The sequence below is a fragment of the Astatotilapia calliptera genome, chromosome 5 (assembly GCF_900246225.1).
Source record: "Astatotilapia calliptera chromosome 5, fAstCal1.2, whole genome shotgun sequence".
Taxonomy (NCBI): domain Eukaryota; kingdom Metazoa; phylum Chordata; class Actinopteri; order Cichliformes; family Cichlidae; genus Astatotilapia; species Astatotilapia calliptera.
Genome location: NC_039306.1, coordinates 2,599,808 through 2,618,874, shown reverse-complemented (window position 1 = coordinate 2,618,874; position 19,067 = coordinate 2,599,808). Strand labels below are relative to the sequence as shown.

The 19,067-nt window shown below is 46.7% G+C and overlaps 2 protein-coding genes across 2 annotated transcripts; one reads left to right on the top strand and one right to left on the bottom strand.

Annotated features, from left to right (window-relative positions):
* Positions 1-250: 250 nt before the first annotated feature.
* On the top strand, positions 251-5,561 carry ppp1r15b (protein phosphatase 1, regulatory subunit 15B). The gene is made up of 2 exons (XM_026166587.1): positions 251-2,411; positions 4,623-5,561. Exons 1-2 carry the CDS (start codon positions 981-983, stop codon positions 4,875-4,877), a joined length of 1,686 nt encoding a protein of 561 aa, XP_026022372.1. The 5' UTR covers positions 251-980; the 3' UTR covers positions 4,878-5,561.
* A 6,462-nt stretch (positions 5,562-12,023) lies between these two features.
* Positions 12,024-15,871, bottom strand: LOC113021824 (achaete-scute homolog 5-like). The gene is made up of 2 exons (XM_026166589.1): positions 15,756-15,871; positions 12,024-13,939 (listed from the first exon to the last, which is right to left on the bottom strand). Exon 2 carries the CDS (start codon positions 13,835-13,837, stop codon positions 13,289-13,291), a length of 549 nt encoding a protein of 182 aa, XP_026022374.1. The 5' UTR covers positions 13,838-13,939; positions 15,756-15,871; the 3' UTR covers positions 12,024-13,288.
* Between the last annotated feature and the right edge of the window lie 3,196 nt (positions 15,872-19,067).

Here is a 19,067-nt window from a genome sequence, read left to right as displayed (position 1 = left end):
ACTTTTACTTTCCACAGTTGGCACAATAAAACACAGCTTTCATCTTTTATTTTGGAGAGCTGAATGTGAACGTGCCTGTCTAATGTGGCTGTAAATAAAACAGGCACCACAGAAAGGTTCAGACATGTTTCACAGCATGTTTGACGCATTTGTTCATTAAAACACTCAGTGCGCTACATACTGAACTCGGGGGATAGAAACAAAGTATCGATTTAATACCAATATGGGCATCGGTTACTATGGGCTACTATCCATACTGGGTCCTTTCACCATCTCCAGTGTCTGAGCCGCTTCTATAAATTGACCGTGGGAGCTTCACGCTGATAAACACGTGGCACACTCGAGCCCAAGTTTCGTTTATGTAACGGAGACGCAGGAGCGAACAGCACCTCCTCCTGCACTCCCTGCCCGCGGCCTCCCGGAAATAGAGATTCGCGTCATAGGCGACGGTCCCCGGGCTGTCTGATGAAATCTCTCAGCGGACGGACGGAGCGAAGCGGCCGTGGAAACTGCTCTGTATTCGGAGACCGCACCAGTATTAACGCCAGGAGGAGTCCGGAGAGCACCGCAGACTGATTATAACCCGGTGAAGTGCTGCTTTGGTTCGAGTATTTGAATCCGTCTCCGCCTCCGGGGAACTAACCGTCAGGCTAACTAGCTGCTAGCGCTGAGCTAACGTGCTAAGCTAACTGGAGCGCCGCCGCAGACAGAATGGCCCGTTGCTGGTCTCCACACCCGGTACTCTTCGTGTCTCAGCACTTGGGTTTCTCCACCTCCGTCCGCACAGAGTTCTCCACAAGAAAGAAGCACCACTGTCAGCAGAGCACCACGGCCCGCGCCGGGCTCTCGGCCCTCGGATCCTCCCGCAGCTGTAGCCGGTGTGTGTGGTGTGCGGAGTAGGCGCGATGAGCTGTTGGATTAGCAGCTAACGTGCTAACAGCCTGTTCGTATTGAAGTTGTTCGCACATTAAACTGAGGACATGTTCAGAAATATGAGTGAAGAAGGACGTTTAATGGGCGGGAGGCGCCCCCCCTCATCTTCCTCCTCCATGCCCGGACTGGACAGCCAGGAAAGTTCGTGGATCGGCTTGCTGTCCAGGCCCGCGATGGCACTGGTGGAGAAAATCCGGAACCGAACTCTGAAAAGCAGCTTGGTTACCGAGGAGAGCGAATTTCTTAGCCCGCTGGAGGACGTGCAGCTCGGGCCTCCTCACCTGTCCTACCTGCAGTGTGAGCCCCGAGGCGTGGGGGCTCTGCCATGGCTCTCCGCGGACTCGCTACGGGAAATCGGGCTCCAGAATGGGGCAGAGGTGGACCTGAGCCTCTGCCAGCAGACCCAATTCAGATACCTGTCTTCGTTCCGGACTGTTCTGGGCCACATGCTACTCAGTTCTCAGGAAGTAAAACCCCCGGGAGGGCAGAGCTGGTCCAGCAGGCCATGGTGGGACAGCTTCTGGGGGGGCAAGGAGTGCTCGGAGAGGGAGCAGCTGTCCCGCGGGATGCTGGGAGAAAATGCTGGAGCCAGCGACCACAAAGAGCAGCTGGTGAACAATGGAAGCCCCCCCACAGTCCAGAACGCTGTGGCAGACCGCCAGCTCAGCATCAGAGATCCACAGAACTGCTCAGGAGCCACCATCGCCGCAGCCTTACCTGTGACCCCCGAGCAGGACCATGGGTACTCCAGCCTGGAGGAGGAGCACCTGTCCGGCGTGACGTCCGCCAGAGCAGAGCCGTCGCCACCACAGGAGACTGAGGGGATGGAGGAGGTGGTGCTCGCCGTCCCTCAGTGCCAGAACAAAACTATCAACTTCATCATGGGTGGCCCTTGCAGCGAGGATGAGGACAGCCAATCAGAGGAGTCATCCTCTGATGATGATGATGATGATGGCTTTGACAGCGAGGGCTCCTCTGAGATGTCTGATGACACTAATGATGATGATGAGGATGATGACAGTGAGGCGGAATCAGAGGTGGAGCGTTTGTGGCGCTCTCTGTGCCACAGCGAGGACCCCTATGACCCCCGAAACTTCACTGCCCGCCTGCACACGGGTGTCACTGCACCTCGTGCCATCCCTGTCTCCACGCCACCATCCTCTGCTCAGTCTTCCCCCTCCTCCTCTCCTCCCTCCAGCCCTGACACATGGGACGACTCGCCGTCTGCGAGCGAGGCTGATGAGGAGAGCCTCCGCCTGTGGGACTCCTTCAGCTCCTCCTCAGACCCCTTCAACCCACTCAACTTCCAGGCTCCCATCAGGACCCGTGAGTCTGCCACGGCGAGGGCCAGGGAGAACTCCGCCTACCGCCGCCTCCGCCAAGAGTCTCCACCCGAGTACAGGAAGGAGGAGGCAGAGGACCGGATGGACAGCGGTTTCTGTGACGCCTCCGCCCGGAACTGCAGCTCCACGAAAAAGGTGCGTTGGGAGACGGTGCTGCTGGGGCGGGTCAGGTGGTTAAAACACTGATTAAGGTACAGGTGAGGCTCACCTGAGGGACAGTCAAAGGGTCTTTGTTAGTCACACCTGAACACACCTGCAGACACACCTGCCCTGTGGGGTTTTGGGAACAGTCAGAGTGAAAGTGAAGCTTCAGTCTGTTCTTGGTTCAGGTTACTGCGGCTCGCTCTGCGTCAGGAGCTCATGAACAGGTGAGACAGAGAAGGTGTGGAAAATAAAGTTTATTCAAAGTGAGCTGAAAGTTTCCAGCAGAAGAAATCAAATCTTCACGCTGCATACTGATCTCTCGACACACCTGTAGCTTTTCCATGTTCATTACAGCAGATGCTGTTCAACCTGCTGACTTTCAGTGTTTATTCTCAGGTTATGTGACATATTTAATTATTTAATCTAAAATATTTAATAAATCTCTTAATTTAGGATTTAAAAACTATTTTTAAAAAGTTATTCATTGTGTGGCTCTGCTGAATGTTTCTTCCTGTTAAAAGGGAGTTTTTCCTTCCCACTGTTGCAGCGTGCTTGCACCGAGGCAGTTGTCTGATACTTGGGCTTTGCGTGTTCTTGTGGGTATTTACCTTCCAGGTAAAGCACACTGAGTTGACTGCTGTCACCGACTTTGGGGTAAACATGCTGATTTGAACATGGGAGTCTGTGGCACCGACTCACTGCTGGAGCCTCTGCTGGCCGTCAGAGGAACTGCAGCTGAGGAGTGTTTGACAGTAAACATGAGTCAGACAGCAGGAAGCTCCGCCTCCTGTGGGTTTGTTTGCTTCCTGGAGAGACGTGAGGAGAAACTGGATCGGTGAGCTGTAATTAGCTCGGAGCTTTATTTACTCTGTAAACACGGCCAGTTTATTAGTAACTCCCAGTTCAGCCTTTACCCAGAGTTCCCACCAGGTTGTCCGGACAGCTGTGATGGTGAGCCCACATCTGGGCCATGAACTCAGAGACGCTCTTTTCGCCCCTGAAAGCCAAAAACACAGCGCCATGATGGTTGAACGACTTATCCTTAATGAAGGACGTCTAATGTCATAACGTTTCCCATCAGATTTCAGCTTCAGTCAGATCCTCCAAACGTCCTTCAAACTCACTTTGATTTGGACCCAAAGATTTAACCAAACCCGACGATCCTGCTGCTTCAACTTATCCCCAATACAGATGTAAGGATGTAGGGAGTGAAACAGTCGAGTCTGTCACTACCCGATCCGTACCGGAAACCCGATCGGTACCCCGCATGCGTGAAAGGTTTCTACTTCCGGTCGTAGCGTTTTACGATAGTTATGGGTCAGAGTATCTGTTAAGATGTTAAGAATAACAAGTATATCTTAAAATGTTTGCAATAATGAAGCATTTCAGTACAATGTAGACAAAAACGAAAAATAAAAAGAAAGTTACGGATCAGGACTCTCCGATCCTTACTGCGCATGTGTAAAGTCTGACCGTACAAATCGGGTCTACCCGATCCGTACCGCGCATGTGCAGATGTTTTCTTCTTCTTCTGTTCGTTTAATGACAGTTTACTCCCCAGTGTACGAGGACACTGCCACCTGCTGACCGAGCGAATAAACCCTATTATAAACTGAATTATCGTCATTACAAACGTGTGTTAAATCTGATTTAGCGATAGTCGAGTGTGTTTATGCTTGTCTGTGAGGAGAGGATTGTTGGAATAGTGATGATGATGTGCGCTATCACTGTCAATTGTCAGTAAACACTTCATCTGGCTGATGAATCTACACGTGAGATATTACAAAGTCTGCATTATTAACTCTGTAATTAGGCGCCATTCTTCTTATTTTACGGCGCTGTTGCTCAATCGGGGGACGCTCTCTGTTGAGGAGAAAAGCATGAATTTCTTTGTATACCGATTATCCATTGTTTAAATGTCCCGGGCAGTCGAAAAGAAGGCAGAGCTGTGGAGAAATGCTAGGAGCTAACTGGGCGCTAACCGTACCATTCAAATATATTGAATGTCGCAATGTTGGCAAAGAGAGGAAGTGACGTAAGATTTGCGCATGCGGGGTACCGATCGGGTTTCCGGTACAGATCGGGTAGTGACAGAGTCGTTTGAAAGCTGATTTGTTCCTGGAAGTTTCAGTGACCTGATGACCTTTGACCTTTCTTTGTATTACCGAGCTGATGTCGTTTTCTCCCTCTCTTTTCCATCAGGTTCGTTTCTGTGACGATGTGGAGGAATTCTTTGCCAGCTGTGGGGAGGAGGAGGACCGGCGGGGCCCGTGGGAGGAACTTGCCCGAGATCGCTGCCGCTTCCTGCGGCGCTGCCAGGAGGTGGAAGAGAGCATCGCTTACTGCCTTCAGCCGCAGCACCGCCGGCGCGTGTACGAACAGCTTGCCGCGATTAGGCATGCTCCTCAGGGTGTTTTTCTGGCGGCGGGCCCGAGGCAGAGTCCAGCTCCACTGTGAGGAAGAACGCCGCTGGGTTCTTCAGTGTTTCTGAGCTCCGAGCCTCATCAGCTTCCTGCTTCCTACCACAAACCCATGAGCACCACAAAAGAAGAAGAGAGGTCCAGACGCTCCACGTCTGGAAACACTGTCAGTGTTAATGTGCAGGGCTGTGAGGGTGAGGATGATGAAGGCTCCCGCCTCTGATTAACCAATAAAAAGTCCCCGTCTGCAGCAGCTGGGCATCCAGCTGTTTCCAGTGTTTTCACTCTGAAACCAAAGAAGAAGAGTTTGTGTGTGTTTGTGTGTGAGCGAGTTCACCTGTCGCATGGGCAAACCTCCCCCAGACTCACTGATAATCAATACTGAGTTTTCCTGATCACTGTGTATTAACCCTGCGTGTCCAGCCGGAGGCGCTCTTGCTCCCTCTCCTTGTAATTCAGACTGGACAGAAACAGCTGACACGTCAGAGCCGAGGCCCCGCCCTTCAGAGCGTTCAGCGGTCAGAAAGATTGACGCTGTGGCAGATGTTCCAGATGTTTCTGTGACTGACAATGAGGAAGAGCGCTGCCTGAACTGTTTGGCGTCATTTTAGCGAGAGAAGCGTTTTATTTTTCTAACTGCGTGTTTGCCAAGGACTCGTGCCCATTGATCGTCTCACAGACTAAATATCAATCTAAATAAATCCAATATTTAATGATCGCACACGGCCTCCTGTCATTCTCCTCACACCTGCACACACCTGCCCAGCTGTCAGCTGCGGTACCACTGGCAGCCTCCAGGTGGTGGTAACAACAAGCTTCCTGATTTGTGTTCAGGGTGGATTCTGTTAGAAAATGTCACACAGGTCTACGGACCAATCAGCTCCCAGGTGTCTTCCTCACACCAATCGCAGGCAATGGAAACCATTTAAACTTAGTTGTGTGGTTGCTGGGTGTCGTGATCTGTCTGTAGGCCTGTGCGGCTGACCTTTAAATCACCCTCAGGGACAGGTCGCAGGTATTTATTAGTGATACTGAGACATTGGTCTGATACAGAGTACACAGCATCAGTATTACAGACACCTGTACAGATACTGTTGTGTTGGGGAGAGCAGAGTGTCCTGATTCATGATAAGAATCGTAATCAAAGTGCAAATTCTGAACACATTTTACTGACCATTAAATCACTGTGACGTTTACTTTCCACAATAATGACTGAACACAATAAAACACACCTCTCAGCTTTTATTTTGAAGAGCTGAATGTAGACTTATGTCTAATGTGCTACAGGCTGCAAATAGAACAGGCACCACAGAAATGTTCATTGAAACATAATCAACACTCAGTGGGCTACATACTGGACTCAACAGGATAGAAACCTGTTGCACTAGTTATGATGATAACAGCGTTGGCATTGATGCTGTCGACGTTCGGTTCGATCTGCCCACCTGTAGCGTCAATCACTGATTTCTGGAGCACAAGCAGCGTCTGCAGGGTCATAGGTGGAGCAGGAAGTCCCACACCGTGCTCGCTGAACTGCCCGAGGTAATAAACGTGTCAGTAAAGGGTTGAATCATTGTCGGGAAATTCAAAGAGACACACACTTCACTTCTTACACACTGCAGATTTTATTGGTCCGAGTTGAAAGCAAAGAGAGAACGCTTACAGCTTCAGGTGAGAGCTCAGCATGTATACAGGTGATGCAGCCAGACACACGCAGGTACTCGACAGCTTTCATCATTTCTCATCTAATGTTCTAAAATGTTCTTAATTCAGATCAAACTGAGGTTATTGTACTTGGCCCTGAAAATCTTAGAAATATGGTATGTGTCACTACCCGATCCATACCGGAAACCCGATCGGTACCCCACATGCGCAAATCTTACGTCACTTCCTCTCTTTGCCAACATTGCGACAGTAAATGTATTTGAATGACACGGTTAGAATAGAATAGAATAATCCTTTAATTGTCCCACAAGGGGAAATTTGGTTGTAACAGCAGCCAAAAAGATTAGCACCCAGTTAGCTCCTAGCATTTCTCCACAGCTCTGCCTCCTTTTCGACTGCCCGGACATTTAAACAATGGATAATCCGTTTACAAACAAATTCATGCTTTTCTCCCCAACAGAGAGCGTCCCCCGATTGAACAACAGCGCCGTAAAATAAGAAGAATGGCGCCGAATTACAGACTTAATAATACTGACTTAGTAATGTGTCACGTAAAGATTCATCAGCCAGATGAAGTGTTTACTGACAACTGACAGTGACAACAATCCTCTCCACACAGACAAGCATAAACACATGACTATCAATCAAATTAAACACGCGTTTGTAATGACGCTACTTCAGTTTACAATAGGGTTCATTCGTTCAGTCAGCAGGTGGCGGTGTCCTCGTACACTGGGGAGTAAACTGCCATTAAACGAACAGAAGAAGAAGAAAACCCCTGCACATGCGCGGTATGGATCGGGGAGTCCTGATCCGTACCTATCTTTTTATTTTTCGTTTTTGTCTTCATTATATTGAATTGCTTCATTATTGGAAACATTTTAAGAGATACTTGTTATTTTTAAAGTCTTAACAGATACTCTGACCTGTAACTATCGTAAAATGCTTCGACTGAAAGTAGACACCGTTCGCGCATGCGGGGTACTGATCGGGTTTCCGGTACGGATCGGGTAGTGACAGTATGTATGGTTGCATGTCTTTATCCTGTCTTCCTTCTCTCACCCCAACCAATCACAGCAGATGGCCCCGCCCCTCCCTGAGCCTGGTTCTGCTGGAGTTTTCTTCCTGTTAAAAGGGAGTTTTTCCTTCCCACTGTCGCCAAAGTGCTTGCTCATAGGGGGTCATATGATTGTTGGGTCTTTACCTTACAATATAAAGCACTGAGCATGCTGCTGATCATTGAGGCAAATGTTGTTGAGATTTAGTGCTATATAAATAACACTGAATTGAAAAATGTAATTATTATTAATTAATAATAATGAAATAATATTTAATTATTCTTATTGTGTTTTAACAAATTCTGTTTTATTCATTTTAAAGTTTGGTTTTATTGTGCAAATGTATAAGGTTTAGTTTTACTTTGGTTATATGTTTGAGAATATTCTGCCAGATTGTTTCCCTACCCAACACTGGCTGATTGACTTAACTGAGTAACCCAACAGCAGGCATGAGACCCAGTCTGCATCTGGAGGTTGGTTGCAGAAGGCCAGTCAGCAGCCATGATGTGGTGCACCAGATGTAATAATTAAGGAGATTTGGAGACCTCGAGAGAAGAGAGCACTGGAGTAGACAAACTCGAGTTGGCGATGTCAGGGTACTAAGATTAAGCCGGCCCCGTAAGTCTTCCTTTGGCGTGATGTCGGGCAGTGACTGTACACGCCTGTGTCCTTCAGAGTAGTGCCACCATTGTGCCATTAGAGCCACTGACAGAGCAGACCTGGGAGCGTCATCAGGAGAGAGCTGCTATGATCAGGGAAGCACTGCTGCTCAGCTGAGGACTCGCTGCTCCCAAACAGTCGCTGAATCTCAGCCTTCAATGAATCTTGGATTCAGGGTAACTAACCACTGCGCCTGCGCTGTTGCTTTCGTCCTTTTTTAAACTTTTCTCTGCGCATTTATTGTTTGGAAATTCCTCTCAGTGATACTGTTTTTGGAATAATGTTAACTTGCCATTTTTAGATCTTGTGTTTTATTATCTCTACTAGTAGAGGTAACTTTAGTACCTTTGCTCTGTTTTATGGGCTTTTACTAATGTTGTCCATCCCACGGACTAACCTCAAATCCCGTGGTGATAGATCCTTCTCTGTGGCAGGTCCCAGACTTTGAAATAGTCTCCCCTTAAATATTAGATCTGCACAAACACTTGAGCAATTTAAATCTTTACTAAAGACACATTTCTATGCCCTGGCTTTTAACACGCTATGACCCAAGCATTTTGGTCTTATTTGAATTAGTTTAGTTATTGTTTTAATTCTTTTACTGTCCTTTTATTGTTTTTTACTGTTATTATTGTTTTACATTGTTGCTTTTTAATACCATTTTTATATTGTTAAGCACTTTGTGCAGCATCGGCTGTTTGAAATGTGCTATATAAATAAATTTGACCTTGACCTTTTATTGAGGGGGGATAAAAACTGTTTTATAAGTAGTCAAAGGAGCTTGCAAAGAAAAGCGTCTGGACTTCTTTAAGTTGCTTGAAGACGTTTCACCTCTCATCTGAGAAGCTTCTTCAGTTCTAAGGTCAAATGGTGGAGAGTCCCAGATATAAACCTAGTGGGAGTTTCCCCCCACAGAGGGACAAAAGGACCCCTGATGATCCTCTAATCGCCTGAGCCAAGGTGGGAAACTGGGCGTGGGTCCCAATCAGCCAGAGTTTCGGGTGAGCTCATTATGAAACCTGGCCCCACCTTATCATGCGAATTCCTGAGGTCAGATGGCCCAGGATGTGAGTGGGCGTTAAGGCGTCTGGGAAGGATCTCAAAACTGGGTTATAGATGGCAGAGAGTTGGTGTCGTAAACCCCGCCTCTGTTCAAAGATGGTCGCTCACAGTGGACATAGATGCTTCTTTCACTCCTCTTTCAAACCATCTGTCCTCTCTGTCCAAAATGTGAACATTGGCATCCTCGAAAGAGTGTCCTTTATCCTTAAGATGCAGATGGACTGCTGAGTCTTGTCCTGTGGAGGTGGCTCTTCTGTGTTGTGCCATGCGCTTGTGAAGTGGCTGTTTGGTCTCTCCAATGTAGAGGTCTGAGCATTCTTCGCTGCACTGTACAGCATACACCACATTGTTGAGTCTGTGTTTTGGCGTTTTGTCTTTCGGGTGAACCAGTTTGTGTCTGAGTGTGTTGCTGGGTCTGAAATGCACCGGGATGTCGTGCTCGGAGAAAACTCTCCTGAGGACTCTCCACCATTTGACCTTAGAACTGAAGAAGCTTCTCGGATGAGAGGTGAAACGTCTTCAAGCAACTTAAAGAAGTCCAGACGCTTTTCTTTGCAAGCTCCTTTGACTACGATGACCTGGATGACTAAGAAGCTTCACAGACATATTTTATAAGTAATTATCTGTTACGTCCTGTCCCCGGCTGTAACACTGCTCTCCCCTATGTAACCTAAATTATTCAAATAAAATCAGTTCCTAGGTTCATCTAAGCCTAGGCGACATTGTCAGAGTTAACCAGTAATCAGTCATTACCATGTTTTGACACATTCTTGGACTTTCTTTATTCACAATATGAGAAGCTGGGACAGGCAGGCCACAACATCCTGAACTGGTTCAGAGGAAGAAGGCTGGATGGTAAACCGTTCAGATGATGCTTTTTTAAATGCCACAGATTCTTCCTTTAACCAGAGGTGGCAGTAGTCCACACGTTTGTCACTACAGAGAAGAAGAAATGCTATGGTTCATGTTCTCTACTAAACTAAAGTGGAAGAAGTACAGGCTCTGAAAACAACATTCTTACGCAAGAGTACAAAGTTTACTTCAGCTCTAATTCTAATGACGCTCAGCTTGAACCTTCGTTACGTGGAACACAAACAGCGAAGAAGAAAGACTTTAAAACTCGGCCTGTTTGTGTTTCCCTGCCACCACAGCTGAACACAGGTACAGTCAAGGGTTCAACTGGGATTGATCAGGTGGGGAAGGTCAGGTGTAGCGGCTCAGCGTGGGTAAAAGGGGACCAGGATTTCTGTTCAGGCTGTGATCAGCTGACCTGCTGCTGCTGCTCTTCATGGACTTGCTGGACTTTTCTTCCTGTTCAAAGGGACGTTTTCCCTTCCCACTTTCGCCAAGTGCTTGGTCATAGGTGGTCATGCGATTGTTGGGCTTTCTCTGTATTAGGGTCTTTACCTTACGATATAAAGGAGCTTGTGGAGACCGCTGTTGTGATTTACATGACTCAGGTCAACAACATGTGAGCTGATGAGCCGTCACAGCTGACTCCAACCCTGCACACGTGCACTTCAGCTAGTCAGTATGTGCTGCCCTCGATGTCACCTCACACCCCAGCACAGTGACGTTTTGCTGATGTATATGACGGCAGACACAGGTGTTACACACTATGTAGCTTGTGTTTGATTACTATGTTGCTTAGAGCCGCTTTGCCTACACCTCTCTCCCGGTAGCACACACAGAGGGAACCAGTAGCGTTAATGGAGCTCTCATCGACAAAATGTCAGTGCGACGTTGATTATCAGCGCTTCATTGGAGGTTTCCTCTTTGACTAGCGATGCATCAGATAGCAGGAGTATAGTTTTCCTATTGAAATGTCTTGACCAAAGCTTAACAATAGCCTCAGGCAGACCTTGTTAATCGAGGCAACATCTAAGCCAGTCTGCAGTTGTTTCTCGCTCATATTGCAAGAAACAACTCCCAAGCCAGGTTTGAATCATGTATATTTTAAGGTATGCTTGGGTGCCTAGCTGGAACCTCCCCCATGCTAACCAATCCTATCTCGCATTGTGCATGCCATGAGTCCATCTTAAACCCAGAGGTATCGACAAAAAAACAGAAGAGTTGCCAGTCGCTATCCAGTTACACTACTCGCCTCAAATGATCAAGTGCGCCTCAAATGATCTCCAAGCTACTCAGAGCTTCCCGTGTGCGTCACAGAGCGAGAAAAAGCGTTGGAGAAGCAGAGGTAAACGACGTTGTCCTAATCTCTTGCCAACAAGCATGCTACATCAGCACTACCAAACCCCTCTCTGTGTGGGTCGTGCAGAGAGCGGTAGAACGTAGGCAAAGCATACCTAAGCGATGGAGGAATTACCTCTTCATAGTGAGCAAACATATGCCTCTGCTATGTAGGAGCTACCACCACTGATACAGTGCATAGAGGCTAAGTCGGCAATACCTCACTACACTGTGTTGGATGGGACGGAGACGGAGGGTGCTATCTGTGACTGACCATGAACCTCACAGCTGCTCTGCACCCGTCCTTACTTCTATCTAACCCAGGGCTGGGGAACCTGCAGGTTTTAGATCTCACCCTGGGTCAACACACCTGAAACAATTGATGAGTTCATTCCCAGGCCTCTGGAGAACTTCGAGACATGTTGAGGAGGTCATTTAACCATTTAAATCAGCTGTGTTGGATCAAGGACACATCTAAAACCTGCAGGACACCGGCCCTCGAGACCCGGAGTTCCCCACCCCTGATCTAACCGCTCTTCTTCTCCTTTCCTCTTTCTTACATTTTTCTTCATTTGTGAGTGAACTTCTCTCTCATGATGGGAAATACAGCGTCTGGACCTTTAGCTAGCAGACTCACTGTGTGACAAGCTGCACACAAAGAGTTTGTGTGTTTGCTGAACTCTTAGAAATGCTGCATGTGAAATTACCAGACACTTGAAAAACATTACTGCCTTTATGCTCGCTGCTCTTCTGTAGTAGTTGAAGTCTGCACCATAAACACTCTTGTGGATCATTCTGGCCCACTTTAACTTCTGAGTTTAGCGATATAATTGATGCATATACGATACACCAAAAGGGTTGTCTTTAAGCGCTATTGTTTCGGAATCTGGAAGAATCTGGAAGAATAAACTTCCTCCAGATGTCTTTAACTGAACGTAACAAGCCTGTTTGACAGATTAACCAATAAAAAGTTCAGATATTTCTGCTAAAACGTGGGGAGTAAAAGTAAAAAGTTGTCAGAAAAATAAATATTCAAAGTAGAGATACCTGAAAATTGTATTCCTGCTGCACCTTGAAGTACTGTAATGTAGTACTTATACTTTGTTACGATGTTCCTCCTGTAAATCTACACTTTGCTTTTTATCCACGTCAGAAAAATGAAGTTGTTTTAAACTCTGATTAAACAGTGCATGATGTTTCCAAGGTCATCTGCATCCACATCTCTGTTACCATAAAGTTCTCACCCATCCACAATACAGTGAAATGATGCCGGCTCAAATCCTTTCCCTCCATGCTCAAACTGGGACCCATGTGACCCTTAGCAAGTCACGTGACGATGGGGCGGGTCAACAACGCTCATGACCATAAGGCGTTCAGTGGATGAACATCTTCACAAAGAAGACTTCCTGCTGCCTTCGTTCAGAACACGGATGGATGCCAGACTCCGTTTTGGTAACGATGTGGATAACGTGTGCGGGATACTCAAGGGAGAAACGAATCGTGCTCCTCGTGTTCTGGTGGTGATGGACAGATTGTGGTGACCACGTTCCTGCTTCTGCTGCACCTTCAAACAAAAGGGTTGTTGATAAACTCGATGCCAGGTTCAGACTGCACGGCATCCACCTGACTGATGGAGGCCTCTGTAACGCTGTGTGACTCCCACTCTCCTCCTGGCTCCTCCTTCTTGATGTCGTCACACAGGTGAAGAACAGCGGCATGTAATCTGTCTCTTCAATCAGCTGATGCGAGAAGCGTCCTGCAGTCTGAACCCGGCAGTGGAAAGAGTACTTCAGTGTGACCTTATGGTGGTTGTTTAGCAGGTGAAGGTCTCCGTCTCAGCGCTGCAGTCTAGGCCCAGAGACGAGGTGCTGGGCGATACCCCTCCACTGTGCCTGGTGTCCTCCAGCTCCACTAGGCCCTGCAGATATTTGATGTACCTAATGGCGGCCCGCAGCGTCTCCACCTTGCTTAGGCGCTTGTCGGCACTCTGACCTGGCAGGTGGTCTCTCAGCTTGGCGTAACCCTGGTTGACACACTTCACCCTCTGACGCTCCCGCTCATTTCGTTTCTGGATGAATGCCGGCTCAAATGGACACTCGTAGACGCTGAAGTGTCCGTGGTGGTGAAAGGGGGTCAGATAGGGCAGGATCCCAGGGCCAGGGCCCCTCAGAGGACCTCTGTAGAGGCCAAGGCCGGTAGGGTCCATGCTGGACGGGTAGAGGAGGAAGGGGACGGAGTTGGAGAGAGAGTCTGAGTGCTGCGAGATGCTGTGATCCTCAGAGAGTCCAGCAGGCGGAGACACGCCGAAGCTCAGGTTCGAAGATCGTTGTTCGATGAACGAAGGAGAGAAGGCAGAGCTCATCGTGCAACCTGGCTGAGCAGTACCTGATCCGAACTCCCAGCTGGATCAACAACAGTCTTCAAAGACCACCTCAAAGACAGTCGATCACCAGCACGCAGAGATCTGGGGAGACGCATAAAGACAAATTCAGCTTTAATCCTGAATCTTCCAACCTGAAAAGCCACACAGGTGAGTTATCTTCCTGCTGACTGACACTGCAGTTCCTCTACCATCCAGCAGAGGGTCCAGCAGTGAGTCAATCCCCATAGACTTGCATTTTAAAATGTCCAACGTTATAGCAGAAACAAACATGTTTGCAGCCTGAAACAAAAACCGTTTTGGTCTTGATGGATAATTTCATGCCGTATTAAACTTTTGTTACAGAATAAAAATAAGAGGAAGAGTTCACTATATGTTAATGACACCGTTTTATATCCTGGAGACGACTTTAACGATTCCTCTGGAGTTAATATCACGAGTCAAAGGAAAATAATACAAGTGTATGGGGAAGAATGGTTTTCTAACATACCTGGAATATGGCTTAAAATTTGCATTATTAGGGGTGTGGCCTCTTTGACTCACCTGTGTGGGTCGAACTGTGATTGGTCAAAATTAATAATGAGAAATTTGAACCTGATATTTTGAACAATATATAGGAAGTCTTGGGAAAAAAAGGATGAAAATCACATGTTCTGATTTCTGAGGACTTCTCAGATCTCAGAGGCTGAAAGGAAAAATATTTCTGACGTTCTGGATCATCAGGATTAAATTAGATATGATATGAGGAGGAGTTTGGACATAAAAACACCACGTGTGCAGTTTATCGATCTTTCAGATGTGCTCATTCATAACTTTTAGACTAAATCATGAACCTGGAGATTCTTAGATACTCAAATCTGTGTTCTGCTCTGTGGGAAGAACATCTAAATCTAACACAAATCTGTTGTGTGTTGACCTTGTTTTATGATGGACTTCATGGTCACGTTGAACTTGAGCTGATGATCAAAGCCTGAGTATAAGGTATTTGTATGACTGCACATCTGGAGCAACAGCAGCTTTGTTCTTTGTGTAAGTTTTGTCCTGAAATGAGGTGTTAAACACATGAGACGATCTGATGGATCAGAATCATTGAACTTCAGGTAAACTCAGGAAGGTTTTTCAGTCTTACTTAAAAAATAATTCTTCTTGCTTTTTGCTTGGTTTGGTTTTTCAAAGCCTGCTTTGGATCTAAAATAATCAAAGTCTGGAGACCACGCCCGACGGAGCCGGTCTAATCCAGAGCTGAACTCCAGCACGGAGACAGCTACTTGTTATGTTTAAAATAGTTTCCAGAGCAAGTTTACCTGTTTAAGATTTTCTTTGTAGTTTGAATTAATGTCACAGTTAAACTGGGCATCTTTAAAAGTTCAGAGCAGGTTTAAACTCTGCATCCAGGGGAACAAAAGCACCAAAACCTTCACGAAGAGTCTGCGTACGTGAACAAAGTGATGAAAAACAGGTTTTCTCCGTATTTTAAATACGTAAATTAACTTCAAGGTTTTTTTTAGTCTACATGTTGTACAAAATATTTTTTACATTCATCTTTAGTTTTAGTTTTTATTCTGACAGCAACACGAAGAACCGCTGCGCCCACGTTTAGTCCCAGTCAGTGAACGCAGCACCAGATCAGCTCACACACACACTCACTGGTTTCCAGTAACACTCTGACACCCTTTCTGGGAGGAAATGTGAGAACTTTCCTCTTAAAACTGAGATTTCTTCCAAAAAATAAAAAGTGAAAGACAATTAAAAACAAAACAGTGGAGACTACAGCTGCACACATTACAAACAGCATCATTTAAACTGCACAGTGTGTGTGTGTGTGTGTGTGTGTGTGTGTGTGTGTGTGTGTGTGTGTGTGTGTGAATGCATGATGTGATTAGTCGTGTCTTCATCTCACCTTCAGGTGCAGCTGCGCTCCTTCCTCCTCGAGCTTCACAGGAACACTGAGTGCACGATGAAAAGCTGATGCTTTACCTGCTTCTGCCTACTGAAGCCCCGCCCCCTACAGGTGTGTACAGGGTCATCAGGTAAGAGAAACTGTAGAAAACCAGCGAGCTGCGTCTAGCTTCACCTTGAGCCGATTAACTCGCAGCTCTGAGGTCGGATTAAGGTGAAACCGAACGTCGCACACTTCCTGTGTGGAAAATGTTGAATTTATCATCTTTCTCTTTTTTGGGGGGGGGATTCACTCAGGTGACGCAGGTTAAATCTGCTCGCCGCCGTCTCTTCTTTCTCTCTGGCTGAGAAACATCAAAGACAGAAATGAGTGTTTGCAGTTTCCTCTTCCTAAATCCTGCACTTCCAGATGAAAGGCGTCAGCGACACACGCCCTTCCTGTCATCACACATCTCATCACACAGCACACGCTGATGACTGTTTACACGCACACACACACACCTGTAACCTGAGCTGCTGTCTGAGAGTTTCCTGAGCCTGTGTTCACCTTCACATGAACGTCTCTGATTGTTCATCACACAGAGACCTGTTACCTGTGAGCCGTCAGACTCACCTGAGACGTCTGTGTTCATCCGAGTTTGGCCACGACTGGAGAGCAGAAGTTTCTGACTCGATGATCTGACGGTTCCAGATCTGAAGGATCTGCGAGCACAATCAGCTCGATAAGTTCTCTGGTGAAGAAAGCAACTGTCTGAGGAGACACTGAGCGTCCTGTGTGAAAGCAGAGAAGACAACAGTGTCCCACGAATGAAGAAGCCATGAACGTGACCGACAGGTCTGAACCTTAAACTACAGCTGAGGCAGAAATCTCTCAGAATAAAGATCATGAGCTTTACTAAAATACAGTTTTATTTACAAGGCACCAAAAAGACTGACCGGGAGAGTCTGTGCCAGGGTGCTGGAAAGACGAGTTTGTCTTTTAGCCAAACCTCGGATACCGAAGGAACAATGCGGTTTTCGTCGCGGTCGTAGAACACTGGATCAGCTCTTTAACCTCTCGAGGAGTTTGCCCAAGCAATCTACATGTGTTCTGTGGACTTGGAGAAGGCATTCGACCGCATCCCTCTGAGTGTCCTGTGGGAGGCGCTCTGGCAGTATGGGGTGTTTGGCCCATTGCTACGGGCCATTTGATCCTCATACAACCGTTGCAAGAGCTCGGTCTGCAGAGCCGGCAGTTCAATTCAATTCCACCACTTAGCATCAGCTTTCACCAGGGTGGGGAATCTCATCTCTGCTTTTTGCAGATGATGTGGTTCTTTTGGCTTCGTGAGGTGATGCTGGAACGGTTCGCAGCCGAGTGTTCGCAGCTAAGTCACAAATAAAACAGGTGTGTGTCACATCAACGATGAAAAATTAAAGCTGCTGCACATGCAGAGACGTGATGAAGATTTCACCAGACCTCTATCAGCTGCTCTATTATTACGGCGTGCACACACACACACACACACACACACACATCCCCTCTGATGAGCACTCCGGTTGAACTGAAGCCACTAAGCAAACACGAGTCCAGAAAACAGAGGATATTTCAAAAGTCCCTCCCATCTCCTTTTCCTACGGCGAGCTGGGATCCAAACAAGCGTACACTGTCTCCTCGTAGTGTGACCTCAGGTATCCGCTGTGCTGGAACTACAACATGCATAAGGTGAACAGCAAAATGAAACACATTTTGTAGTTGAACAGCTACTGTGACATACTATAAACGTATCAGCTGAGGTGGCAACGTACAGAGATTCTGTAAGTACACATTCTGATATTTGTTGTAAATGAGCCACGACAGACCAGACGACCTTTTTATGCTTTTCAGCATAATTTTCATTTTTATTTACGGTTCACATGTTCGGCTGCAGCTCTACAGACCGACACATGCACCGCAACAACAACAACAACAATCAGGACCTTTTATGTCGGCGAGGCGTGATCGCAGATGCCGTGCAGGTGCATCTGCCTCCCCTGCACCAGCACCGCAGACCACGCCCGCCACGCTTGTGTTAAAAAACACTGCAGTAAAAACTGATTCAACTGTTTTAGTCAACTAAAAGTGAAAAAGCAAATTTACTCTGAAATGTACTCAAAGTAAGAAAGTAAAAAGTATCTCCTTGAAGAGTCCACCCTCATTTACATGCACGGGTAAAAAGACCTTCTGCTATGTTGATATAACACAAAAGTAATATTAGTGTGGATCTGTTATTTCACACACAAACTAACCTGTTTTCATGCAACATTTGAACAACACAACGTTAGTATACTTGTGCGTTTTGCAGGACGTTTCACAATACAAAAATACAGAATTTATCAAAATCCATCACCAACAGATGCAGTATGTCATTACAAATTATGACACTGCATGTAATCTTTAATCTGCAGTTCATCTTTTCTTACACCTTTCTCCATCTCTGAGTGAAATAAGCAGCTGGACCTTTATCAGTAACACACTGTGACACAAACTGCACATAAGCAGTTTGTGTGTTTGCTGAAGCTTCGCCTCGTCCACCCCAGCTGTGAAACTCAGAAACCAGTCTTCTTATCATCTATCGTCCACCTGGGCCTTACACAGAGTTTCTGTCTGATTTCTCAGACCTTTTATCTGATTTAGTTCTGAGCTCAGATAAAATAATTATTGTGGGTGATTTTAACATCCATGTAGATGCTAAAAATGACAGCCTCAACATGGCATTTAATCTGTTATTAGACTCAATTGGCTTCTCTCAAATCCATGGTGGTGTTATGGCCGGGAGGCCGGACCAGGAGAATGAACTAAATGCAGACACAGATGGAGGCACTGGTTATACATGAGAGGTTTTTTTACAGACTGTGATATATTTAGAATATCAACCATGGACTGTGAACTGGAGCATAAACGGAGAGCTATGAGGCAGTTTTAAAGTACCAGGTATATGTAATTATTTTGCTATTAGAGACCTGAAGTGTTCGTTCCCAACCATGTGGCTCAAGTTTTAGCTCCGTTGTGGTCTCTAATGAACTATTGTAGTATTTCCCTCACTCTCTGGGCTGCTATCCTTTCCCCAGGCTGCGGTTCATCCCAATAGCAGACGAAGCTGCGCGCTATTCAATGTTCCCCACTGCCATGTCCACAGAAAAGCCACATTTCTGCAGCTCGAGTAAAGGCCTGAGGACAGAAGCGATTCACGGTTAAGGAGGTTTGAAATATATTATAAGAAAGAGTTGTCTTCCTTTCTCTCTACAGACCGAATATTAGAATGTTGTTTCCTGTTGAGTGGGACTCCAGGTC

Excerpts from the sequence above, each read along its gene's own strand:
- LOC113021824 (XM_026166589.1), bottom strand. The coding sequence starts at position 13,837 with ATGAGCTCTGCCTTCTCTCCTTCGTTCATCGAACAACGATCTTCGAAC.
- ppp1r15b (XM_026166587.1), top strand. The coding sequence starts at position 981 with ATGTTCAGAAATATGAGTGAAGAAGGACGTTTAATGGGCGGGAGGCGC. Across the intron at positions 2,412-4,622 it reads ACTGCAGCTCCACGAAAAAG|GTTCGTTTCTGTGACGATGT; the intron begins GTGCGTTGGGAG and ends CTTTTCCATCAG.